Source organism: Anomaloglossus baeobatrachus, chromosome 1 (genome assembly GCF_048569485.1).
Source record: "Anomaloglossus baeobatrachus isolate aAnoBae1 chromosome 1, aAnoBae1.hap1, whole genome shotgun sequence".
Lineage (NCBI taxonomy): Eukaryota > Metazoa > Chordata > Amphibia > Anura > Aromobatidae > Anomaloglossus > Anomaloglossus baeobatrachus.
This window is the reverse complement of record NC_134353.1, coordinates 704,635,113-704,647,974: the sequence shown is the minus strand read 5'-3', so window position 1 is coordinate 704,647,974 and position 12,862 is coordinate 704,635,113. Positions and strand designations below refer to the sequence as shown.

Here is a 12,862-nt window from a genome sequence, read left to right as displayed (position 1 = left end):
CAAACATGGGACTCCTACTCAATACACAGGAGACAAAGATATTGACTACTGCCAGGTACGACAGGGACACATTTGAGATGGACATTGACAAAATGAAAGTTGTAAAGGAATTCAACCTACTTGGATCAATGATCAGTCAAGATGTAGCGACAGCAGCGAAAATCAATAGGAAACTAGCTATGGGCAAATCAACAATAAAGTCACTGGACATAATCCTAAAATCGAGGAACATTTCACAGGTGACAAAGACACAGCTCGTACATAGTCTGGTCTTCTCTGTGGGAGCATGTGAAAGCTGGACAATAAAGAAACAAGACAGAAGAAGAATCAGCACTTTTGAAATGTGGTGCTGGGGATGGATGTTATCAATACCATGGATCGCAAGAAGAACAAACAAATCAATTTTGGAACAAATCAGGGCAGACTAGTCACCCGAAACTACGATCACCAAGCTATGACTTGCCTACTTTGGACACATCATAAGAAGACAGAAATCACTGGAGAAGGACATAATGGTCGGAACAATAGAAGGAACAAGGTGAACAGGAACATCAGCAACCCGATGGCTTGATATGATCAACATAACAGCGGAGAAGGACCTATCTAGGCTTGCACAAGATTGATCTTCCTACAGAGCATTCATCCATCAAGTCGCCGTGGCTCTAGATCAAGCTGAAGATCGTTAAAAGAAAGAAATGGCTGAAATACTACTGCCAGTGTCTGATTCATGCTGCCTTTAGCCCTGGCTGCACAAATCTCCTGAAAGGTTCCCTTTAAATTACAGAATATTTGATCATATGATATACAGTGCCTTGCTAAAGTATTCATCCCCCTTGGAATTTTCGAGCTTTGCTACCTCACAACCTGGAATTTCACAGTTTTTTTTGAGAGTTTGCATCAGTTCATGTAAAGAATATACCTAGCTCTTAATTTGCATAAAAAAAAGTAGCAAAAAACACTGCAAAAACCCGTGTGAACATAGCCTGATGTAATGTTACAAATCTGTATACAGTGAGCTTCCCTTATTGGCAGAAGCCCCCCTTGTGCTCTGGGCTTTCGGGCAGTGTATGAAGAGTTAACCCGCCCCGGGTACTCCTAAATATGGAATTCAAATAAACATTTCTCATGACTTGTAGATTTGCATCCTGCTCTAGTGACCCTTGAAATCTTTACCCGAAAATCATTGTATGTATTTAGACATCACTATTCTCTGTGGGAAAAAGCGGCTGAATTATGAGGGTACTGTTCAGTCTGTGTTATATCAAGAATTTAGCCGTTTGCAGTTTATTTTCATGAAACAATTGAATTACTATATTTTTTGCATTGCTATATTGAAAAAAGCAGAAGAGAAAGCACCTGACTACATGTATGCAAATCACAATAAATTGCTCACGTGAAGACGTTATGTATACACTGGTATGACTCCACATATTGGACTTCCTGCATAATTTCATACCTGGCCTGAAAAAAATGATTTAGGCCGGTTTCAGACGTTCATGTTTAATCAGGTACAAGTCACACGCATGGTTATGGTCATACGTATGTCATGTGTATGTCACACGTGTGACATCCGTGTTTGCATACGTTTCACACGTACCGGAGAAAACACGAGTCTTTTACATAATAATATTTTCTATATTTACCTGTATCCAGCGTTTTTTTCTTCGGCTCTGCTGCCTCCTGCTCCTGACACCCGCTCATTATACTCATAGAATATTCACTGCAGTGAGGACAAGGAAGCCGGAGCATTGTGGGGACAGCATCAGGGACAGCACCGCCGAGGACAGCATCACGGGGACAGGTGAGTATTTACAAAGCAAGCAGTGTGTGTGTACTGACATCCAGGAGGTCATTGGAGTTCCCAATGAACTCTGATGACATCCTGATGACACCTGCGCTACAGCGGGTGTCAGGACAGTGACTTCACGGTTTATTAGAGTTCATTGGAAACTCTGAGTCCTCGATGCTGTCCCTACGATGCTCCGGCTTCCAGGTCCTCACCACACACACACACACACACACACACACACACACACACACACGTATACACTGAGCACATATACACACATATGTATACACACGTAGCCAGGGGCGGACTGGCCCACCAGGAGGTCGGGAGAACCCCCGGTGGGCCCCTGCTATTGATGGCCACGCCCCCTAGGCCCCGCCCCCTACCCCCCCTGGGCCCCTATGGATGTGTGTGAGAGGCCCCCCCCGGCCGGTAATTTCACTAATCATATCGGCACATTGCCGATATGATTAGTGACAATCCCATTCCCTCTGGAGCGGCAAGCAGGGAGAGCGATCTCCCTGCTCTGCCTGCTGTCACTGTCAGTGCCGCGCGGCTCTGACTCATCTGCACAGCGACACTGCAGGAGGAAGCAGTCTCAGAGCGATGACTGCTTCCTTCCTGTGCAGGTGCTGGCAGCATCGCGCTGCGGAGGACGGACCGGCGTCACCCCACTGGCTGCAGCAGCACGTGAGTATAGAAGGCGGGGGCCCCGGGGGAGGGTGCGGGGGCCCGGGGAGCGAGCAGGGGCCCCGGGGGGGGGGGTGCGGGGGCTCGGGGAGCGAACAGGGGCCCCGGGGGGTGGGTGCGGGGGCCCGGAGAGCGAGCAGGGGCCCCAGGGGGGGGTGCGGGGGCCGAGGAAGGGTGTACGGGGGCCCCGGAGGAGGGGTGCGGGGTCCCGGGGAGTGAGCAGGGGCCCCTCATACTCACCTGTCTGCAGCCTACCGGTGCCATGTCCGCTCCCGGTACCGCGGCTCCGGCAGTGTGCAGACGGCCGGGACACCTCCGATAGCTGCAGGACCTGGCGCTGATCACCTGATGCGGTCACCTGATGGAATAATCTGACAGTGACAGCGGGGACGCCGGCTTTTTACTACCCGGCCGGCTAAACTATCAGCTGATGCCGTCAGGAGACTTTATCAGCTGATTACCGCCGGGTCCTGCATTGATCGGTCTGACAGGAGTCTGCACAGAAGTGTGTGGTTTTTTTTTCTTTTTCTTATGCACTGATGCATCAGCTGATTGTATAAACGGCTTTTATACAATCAGCTGATGTGTCATGTGATTCACATCCTTGATCCTGACACATCATCTGATAGCTCTGCCTTCCAGCAAACGATCAGATGATATTGGATCTGGATTGGACGGTGCGGGACCCTGACCCAGGATTACTGCGGAGGGGGGTTCTTTATTTCAATAAAGATAGAGTCACTAATTGTGTTGTGTTTTATTTCTAATAAAAATATTTTTCTGTGTGTTGTTTTTTTTTTTTATCTTTACTAGAAATTCATGGTGGCCATGTCTAATATTGGCGTGACACCATGAATTTCGGGCTTAGGGCCAGCTGATAATATACAGCTAGCTCTAACCCCATTATTACCCAGCGAGCCACCCGACATCAGGGCAGCTGGAAGAGTTGGATACAGCGCCAGAAGATGGCGCTTCTATGAAAGCGCCATTTTCTGGGGTGTTTGCGGACTGCAATTCGCAGAGGGGGTGCCCAGAAATCTTGGGCACCCTGCACTGCGGATTCCAATCCCCAGCTGTCTAGTTGTACCTGGCTGGACTCAAAAATATGGCGAAGCCCACGTCATTTTTTTTTAAATTATTTATTGAAATTCATGAAATAAAAAAAAAAGGGCTTCCCTATATTTTTGGTTCACAGTCGGGTACAAATAGGCAGCTGGGGGTTGGGGGCAGCCCTTACCTGCCTGCTGTACCTGGCTAGCATACAAAAATATGGCGAAGCCCACGTCATTTTTTTGGAGGGCAAAAAACTCCTGCATACAGTCCTGGATGGAGCATGCTGAGCCTTGTAGTTCTGCAGCTGTCTGCTCTCCTGCATACACTAGTGGAGAATGAAGAACATATTGAAGAAGGAAATGACATCAGATCTTTTTTTTCAACAATCTTTAATGGCATTGTTCACTGATAAAAAACGCATAAAAAAGCAGTGAGCATCGCGTTTTTACCGCGGGTGCATTTTTGTGCGTTTTTCTGCGGCCAAAAACGCACAAAAAACACCTAGTGCGCACATACCCTTAGTGTGCAGAGAGCTGCGGAGGAGGATGGAAGACAGAGGAGAGGCCACCGGTGCTTGGAGCAGATAAGCGCTCAGTGACCCGAAGATGCAGGGAGAGGGGCCACATAAGATGGCAGCTATATGTGGCTATATGGGGAGAGGCCACATAAAATGGGAGCTATATGTGGCTATATGGGGAGAGGGGCCACATTAAGATGGCAGCTATATGTGGCTATATGGGGAGAGGCCACATAAGATGGCAGCTATATGTGGCTATATGTGGAGAGGGGCCACATTAAGATGGCAGCTATATGTGGCTATATGGGAAGAGAGGGGCCACATTAAGATGGCAGCTATATGTGGCTATATGGGGAGAGGAGCCGCATTAAGATGGCAGCTATATGTGGCTATATGGGGAGAGGGGCCATATAAGATGGCAGCTATATGTGGCTATATGGGGAGAGGAGCAGCATTAAGATGGCAGCTATATGTGGCTATATGGGGAGAGGAGCCGCATTAAGATGGCAGCTATATGGGGAGAGGGGCCACATAAGATGGGAGCTATATGGGAAAAGGAGCACATGGGATGTGATCTGCAGGGGAAAGAGGCCATAATGGGATGGGACCTGCTGGGGAAAGAGGCCATAATGGGATGGGATCTGTAGGGGAAAAGAGGTCATAATGGGATGAGATCTGCAGGGGAAAAGAGGCCATAATGGGATGGGTTCTGCAGGGGAAAAGAGGCCATTATGGGATGGGATCTTCAGGGGAAAAGAGACCATAATGGGATGGGATCTGTAGGGGAAAAGAGGCCATAATGGGATGGGTTCTGCAGGGGAAAAGAGGCCATAATGGGATGGGTTCTGCAGGGGAAAAGAGGCCATAATGGGATGGGATCTGCAGGGGAAAAGAGGCCATAATGGGATAGGATCTGTAGGGGAAAAGAGGCCATAATGGGATGGGATCTGCAGGGGAAAGAGGCCATAATGGGATGGAATCTGCAGGGGAAAAGAGGCCATAATGGGATGGGATCTGCAGGGGAAAAGAGGCCATAATGGGATGGGATCTGTAGGGGAAAAGAGGCCATAATGGGATGGAATCTGCAGGGGAAAGAGGCCATAATGGGATGGGATCTGCAGGGGAAAGAGGCCATAATGGGATGAGATCTGTATGGGGAAGGTCGTCCGTTACAATTTTAGCAGGGCTCCTTTAGTAATAATTTTTAAAAACTGTAGAAAAATCATTTAATACAATAAGACTGACAGTGACTGGAACAACTGATGCTGGACAGGAGAGGAAGGAGATTTTACTTTAAATTACTTGTATATTTTGGTTGAGGAAATTGCGTGAAAATGGGTGTGGCTAACAGAATGGGTGTGGTTACAGAATGGGTGTGGTTTTCAAATGGGCGGGGTTTACAGAGAACCTGTTAAAAATTTGAATCCCACCCCTGCTATATATAGTACGGTAACTGCATGGTGCTGGTGGGCCCCAAGATTGATTTTTCCTGGTGGGCCCCAGGTACTCCAGTCCGCCGCTGCACGTAGCAGACACACATGGATACACCGAGCACATACACACTTATAGCGCACATGCATGTATACACTGAACACAGACACACACACACACTCTGCTGGATACTCACCTGTCCCCAGCGGTGCGGTCCCTGGCACTGAAGTCTCCAGCTCTGCTCCAGCTTCCAGCTCCTCAGTGGAATGAATATTCAGTGAGTATAATGAGCAGGGGTCAGGAGCGGGAGGCAACAGAGCCGAAAAAAACAGCGCTGGATACAGGTAAATATAGAAAATCTTTTTATTACAAAGATATGTGTTTTCTCTGGTACGTGTCACACTGATGTCACACGGATCACATCAGTGTGCGATCCGTGTGACAACCGTGCTGCCGGAGAAAAAACTGACATGTGTCTGCGTGTGTGCGTGCGGGGTCATGAGGGGTCACTTGCTCCGTGTGAAAACATGGCCGTGTGAATAAGAGAATAGAATGACATGGGTACGTATGGCATCCGTGTTAAAAACGGATGTCACACGTACCTGAAACATAGACGTCTGAAACCGGCCTTAATTGGATTCTATTAGGTCTTTTTCTGTTATGCAAGTATTGTGTCTTAAGAGCTGGAGCTCTAAGTAGTCCTTATGTTGTGTGCCTCCTAGCCTTTAGAGATGAGCAAACTCAAAGTTTGGTGTTCATACCGAACACATGCTTTATTAAAAAAAACAACAACAGAGTTTGGTTCGGAGTTTGGCTACTTTATGTATGCTGATCACTCGAGTGAGCATCGTTGTGCTTAAGCACGGTCGGTTCTCAGCCCAGTGGGAGCTGCATGCAGCGTTTAAACCGCTCATACTGAGGTTAACAGCGTTATAGGATGTAGTGTGCACCCCCCACAAAAAAATATGGAAAAACTCAGATCACCCTTCTCTGTTTATGGCTGGCTGCATTTGGGCAGAGACCCAAACTGCCCAATCAGTGACTTCCAACGGGGTTCAGGTCAAGTCTGGGTCTGAAACCGAACTTTATCAAAAGTACGTCTGCACTCGGCGAACCGAACTTCCACGGGTCTGCTCATCACTATCTGTGATCACACTTCAATTGCAAATTCAAGTCTACTATTGGGACTAAAAATTAGAGAAAGAAAAACGTTATGGGCGGGATTTCCCTTTTTCCCCTCTTCAAATCAGTATAAATATAAAGAAATAACAAGAATACAAACACATTTGGTATTGCCACGTCTGTCAAAGCTCAATCTAAAAAACTGGATTCTAAGGGGTAAGGTATCCCCTTGTGACATGCTAGGTCTGGGATGACAGCATGAGGAGACTTAAACGCCTGCATCTAAAGTCCGGATGAAGCTGCTGAACTGAACTTCCACGGGTCCGCTCATCTCTACTTGCCTTCCATATTAATTACTAAGATGCACACTCATCTGTGCCCATACTTGATCCTTCAATCTCATACTCCTGCCTCGTCAGTATGTCTATGTTTCTGAAATCTCATGCATGAGTAGTTACAGAGAGCGCAGAACATGCGCTGTGTGAGTTTTCCAACCAAAGTTTCCAGGATACAGTACGTTCTGGCACAACGCCTGCAAACTATTCTCTCAATTTGTAGACGTTGTGAGTTCAGTCCGGAACCCTGGTCCAGCTATGCCCCATATATATTCAGGTCGGTAGATACAAAACGAGGTTGAATACTAAAGGATAGAACCATCCTGATTGGGTACACCTTGCCGCAGTGAGATGACTTAGACTTTTTTTGTCAAAAACAGTGTTTTCTACCCTATGTTATTTATATGCACTATTTACTTACTCCAGGATATGTGCTCTTTTTGTTTTTATTTTAGATTTTCTGAGATTCACCTACAAATTGGGAGTATAATATACAGGTGCTGTGCCAAGATGTGAGCACTGTGGGAAAATCACACAGCGCATGCTTTTCATTCTTTTTAACCATGCATGGGACAAATTTTGGAAACCTAAACTTAGTGCCAAAGGTGTAAGGGCAGATTTCAATGACCAATTATACCAACATGGGTGATTCATTAGAATATGAAGTAGAAGGAAGCATATGACAACGAGCAGACTACCTAGAGCTGTGGCACTCACTAGCGTCATTAGCTTATAGCAGACAAAAATGGGTGAGTACAACTATAAAAATTACATGTACAGTAAAAGCTCAGCAAGCCCTATTTCAGACATCCATTACTGGCATCCCTGATGCAGACATTTCAGCACCAGATTTGCACCAAAACTGTGTGAAAACCGTTTTTTGCATTTTTGGGCTAAGAGGTGCAAATTTGGTGATGAAATTTTTACACCATATTCATGCACCCAATCTACACCTCCTGGCAAAAAACAAACAAACCCCACATCAAAACCGTATGCCGTATGATGCAGTAGTGATGCGATTTTTTGCCAGGTTGTGTAGATTTAGTGTAGGAATATGGTGTAAAACTTTCAGCACCAAATCTGCATCTGTTGGCAAAATAACTGCGGTTTTCTGCTGGGACATGCAGGCCTTTCATTAACTCCTTATTACCCTGAGGTGAGGTCACTGATTTTACTGAAGTCAATTGAGATGAGGTTAAATGTGATCACAGGTAGAGGACTATGGAAACCTCAGCTGTAACCACAAATAATTTGAGTGACATCACCGCTCATCCCGCGGCTCATTCTCTGCCTGAAGCTCACAGCAGGTGGTCATGTTCTATGCCTGCTCACTGTGCCTTCAGATGTAGCAGAGCTGGAATCATCGCGGGACCTTATGTGGATTACGACGGACCTGGGTGTTTTTGGGGTTAATAAATTGGGTAAATGGTTTTTTTTGCATTTTCCTTCAAATAAAGGATTTTTTCGGTGTTTGTATTTATTTATTTTCATTTGCAGATTAGTAATGGGGGGGTCTCATAGATGCCAACCTAGGGCTTAGTGGCAGCTGTTAGCTGTCATTAATCCCTTATTACCCCGATTGCCACCACACCAGGGCAATCGGGATGAGCTGGATAAAGTTCCAGGATTGTTGCATGTAATGGATGCGACAATCCTGGGCAGCTGCAGGCTATTTTTGGGCTTGGGTGGCCCAATAAGCATAGGTCTTTCCAGCCTGAGAATAGCAGCCCCCAGCTGTCGGCTTTATCATGGCTGGGTATCAAAATGGAGAGGGGGGGGGGCACACAGTTTTCTTTAATAAATTATTTAAATAATTTAAGAAAAAAAGACACATGTCATTCCACTTCTTTTGATGCTTCTCCGAGATACGCACAAGCCTGGGGCTTGCAGCCTGAAGCTGTATGCTTTATCTGTGCTTGGTATCATAATATGGGGGGGATCCTAGACCATTTTTTTATTTTATTTATTTTTACACCACAATAGGGACTTGCAGACTGTGTCTATGATTGCAAGCAGTCAGACACACTGTCACTCAGGGTGGGTGCACGTTTGACTGCAATTAATCACAGATGTAGTGACTGCCGATGGGCAGGTAAAGCAGAGCATATGGATGAGTGGTAATGAGTGGCCGCAGAAGTAGAATGAGCGGCCGAGTAGCAGTTAAATCAGTGCTGGAGGCTTGGGAAGTGTAACTTGCTTGCTCCAATCCTCCTATCCCTTCTACAACCATTTTTAAGTACCAGATTCTGGTTCTCATAGACTTATATTTGGACCGGCGTTCGGCCATATATCCTGCATCAATTATAGGATGGAACTGTTTTGTTTTCTTTTAAATCCGATTAGACCCGCCAATCCGGGATATCTGCAAGTCTGCCCAGTACTACTGACGGGTCAACTGTTTCACATGACGGTGCTTGCAAAGCTTGGCTAACATCTCTATCCACAAGGGCCGCAACCAGTAGCGTAACGTGAAGTTCCTGGGCCCCAATGCAATAACACAAGGCCCCTAAATATCACGGTTTTTATCATTACCATTACCGAATTACCATTTGTCCCCTTCTACTCCAGAGCCCATCTGAAACTCCTTCACCTATTGTAGTTACGCCCCTGCCTTAAACATCTGAAATATTTAGCAATCTATAATAGTCACTTATAGATCTAACAACCGGGATACGATTTTCTCTATAATAGTGTAGTGATAAAGTCAACTCTCTCAGTGCAGAGGCCAGGTTCTCTGGGGTTAATGGGCTTTTTCCTCTTCTGTCTCTCCCATTATCCGCCTTCCCTGCTGCTAATCTTCTTTCCAATGGGAAGTTACAGGAAATTCCAGAGTAGAGGCTGGGGAGGGCAGTCACACATGCGGCAGCTTCCACACTCATACATATACATATGGTTATGGTCAGTGGTGGGAGGGGATGGGTGTGTGTATACTTGGCGAGGTAACTCTGTACTAGCGGCTGCTGCTCGTGGGTATGGATGCCATCATAATTCAGGAACTTTTGGCCGAGAGATTACTGTCGCCCAGAACCCTGACACAGAGAACATACCCCATGAAGCTGAAGGTAATTTAAGGGGTGTAGCTTGCAGGGAGGTGGGTGACGGAAAGCAAGATCTTGGCTATTTTATGTGTATTTTATGTTAATACTTATGTGTATGCTTTAGTATGTAAGAGCGTTAATTCTTCAATTCCGCACTTTACTGCCTTGTACAATGCCGTCCTGTGTTCTGGATTGTATGCAGTTGGGGAACGAGTATTTACATGGCTTTATCAGGACTGTTTAACTTCGGTAATAAATAACTAGATAGCGAAACTGAGTCATTTTCTGTGCACAGGAAGACGTGGAGAGGGGGGTGACAATGTGACATGGGGACTATAAAGTAACTGAAATGAGGCTCACAAAGGACATGAAGGGGTCGAGCAGCTGGTACATGACGAGACTGAGGCCAGTATGAAGAAGAAAATGAATGGGATCAGTTGGGTTCAGGGACCTATAATGGGCCATGTTTTCTCCTTACATGTTGGGTTGTCATATCGTTCCCATAGGCCCTTTTTATGGAGAGAACAGGAAGTTTTAAGAATAAATATTACAAAAATTGACAAAGTTATAATTACTTTAAAAAGTGTAAAATCACCTATATAGACAAATATACTCAGTAAAGCTAATGGTAGTACTCAAAATAATCAAGTATATTAACAGGGCACAAAGCCATCATATCACAGTATTTATTAAAAATTATATGAGCAGATATTACAAATGACAACAATATATATTTTCATGATGACTTGAATGTTTTATTCCTATCTTCATAGATGAATATTGTCATACCGTAGTTCAAGTACTTTTGTAATTTACTGCATGTTAACGTTTTCAGCTATTCTTGAGATATTAACACTTCTTTTCTTTTGTTTACAGCTTGTTACCTAGGAAACCGACCATCGTTACTACCTATTTTATGAGCCCTGCACTGAATCTGACAGGGATTAGGAGGTTACAGCACACTCCAACGTTACTGGCCAGCTTCTAAAGTGTGCTCACAAGCTCAATAGAAAAGAGCTTGTGAGAATTGTGAATATTTTGCTGTTTAGCAGCGGTGGTTGTTCTCCAAGGCAATGAGTAGTAAAGATAAGAAAAGTGTTAATATCTCGAATGGCTGAAAATTTTAATAAGCAATAAATTGCAAAATTGCTTATGTATAACCACTATCTGAAAGTATCTTTTATGACCCAATTGAAATTACCATTTAAATAAGAGTGTTAGGATTAATAGGATGTTCTTGTCATGCTGTACTGTTCTTGACAGGTCTTCATTCACACATCTGGAGTTTTTAGGCCTGTAAAGTGTTATGCTGCTTTTTGGGTACTTTGGGTATATTAGTGGGGTTCAGTTGTACCCAGGACCTGGTGCTCATGTGGCCCAAAGGTATCATTGCCATACGACAACAGCAAGACAATAGTACTACTACTGGAGATGCTACTGCCATTTTTTGGATTTGGAGGTCTAAGGGGTACTTTGCACGCTGCGACATCGCAAGCCGATGCTGCGATGTCGAGCGCGATAGTCCCCGCCTCCGTCGCAGCAGCGATATCTTGTGATTGCTGGCATAGCGAACATTATCTCTACGGCAGCTTCACATGCACTCACCTGTCCTGCGACATTGCTCTGGCCGATGAACCGCCTCCTTCCTAAGGGGGTGAGTCGTGCGGCGTCACAGCGACGTCACATGGCAGGCGGCCAATAGCAGCGGAGGGGCGGAGATGAGCAGGATGTAAACATCCCGCCCACCTTCTTACTTCCGTATAGCCGCCGGGACGCAGGTAAGGAGATGTTCCTCGCTCCTGCGGCTTCATACAGAGCGATGTGTGCTGCCGCAGGAACGAGGAACTACATCGTACCTGTCGCTGCACCGGCATTATGGAAATGTCAGACCCTACACCGATGATACGATAGCGACGCTTTTGCACTCGTTAATCGTACCAAAAAGGATTTGCACACTACGATATCGACTGCGACGCCGGATGTGCGTCACTTTCAATTTGACCCCACCGACATCGCACCTGCGATGTTGTAGTGTGCAAAGCCCGCCTTAGAAGGACATGATGGGGAAAGTATAGACAAAAAGATCAGACAATGAAGGTCTGGAACAAGAATGTAAAAGAGGTCCAAAGGCCTTGCATTAACATTGTAGTTCATATTTAGAGTTAATTTTTTGTCTTCATCGTGCTGCCAATTGATCACACTCATATTGCCCAAGACGATAACACTGCTTTGTTTGGCCTTTGACCATAAGGGTGTCTTACAGAATGTTAGAAATCTCGACATCTTTGCTTTGGATATTGCCAAGTGCATTTTTCTCCAGTAACCTTATAAACATTTCTACACTTTTTCTAGATTGTTGAATGCAAAAAATGTCTAAATTATTGACTTTATATGTATTGCAAACTTATCCTACAGGTGGCTAACATAGGTGTTTCATCTTCAGAGTAGTCTATCACTTTTCTAGAGTAATCGTTACGATTGTTTGCCTCCATAGGACCAAGAAAAGCAATATGTTGGATTTGCAACATTACCCAATCAAGTTCATCGGAAATCTGTAAAGAAAGGGTTTGACTTCACTCTCATGGTAGCTGGTGAGATGATCTATTCTACAACCTATGTGTCTAAGCATTTGCAATGTGTGTTCCTAGATATGTCAATGGTATGATTCTCAAATTGTTAGATGCCCTTAAATTTTACTCTATAGTATGTTGGACTTTTATGGTTGTCATATAAGAATTCTGTGCTTAAAGAGGGCAAACTTGGCAACCAGTGCAGCTTGACAAAGACTAACAGTGTGTAATATGCACACTATAAGGATTCAGGTCTGCTTATCAATGTGTGTTTGTCATATGTCTTCAAGTATGTAATTTGCATACTTACGATCGCA

At 45.2% G+C, this 12,862-nt stretch overlaps 1 protein-coding gene across 6 annotated transcripts in view; it reads left to right on the top strand.

The window, feature by feature from the left end:
- SEPTIN5 (septin 5) overlaps window positions 1-12,862 on the top strand; it is a 137,758-nt gene that overhangs the window by 63,900 nt on the left and 60,996 nt on the right. For 4 of the 6 annotated variants that reach the window (XM_075321069.1, XM_075321062.1, XM_075321097.1 and 1 more), the window contains one exon: window positions 12,470-12,566. In XM_075321069.1, the coding sequence (XP_075177184.1) occupies window positions 12,470-12,566 (97 nt within the window). Of the gene's footprint in view, window positions 1-9,886; window positions 10,000-12,469; window positions 12,567-12,862 lie in introns of those variants that run through there. The other 2 variants (XM_075321089.1, XM_075321084.1) reach the window with 1 other exon arrangement.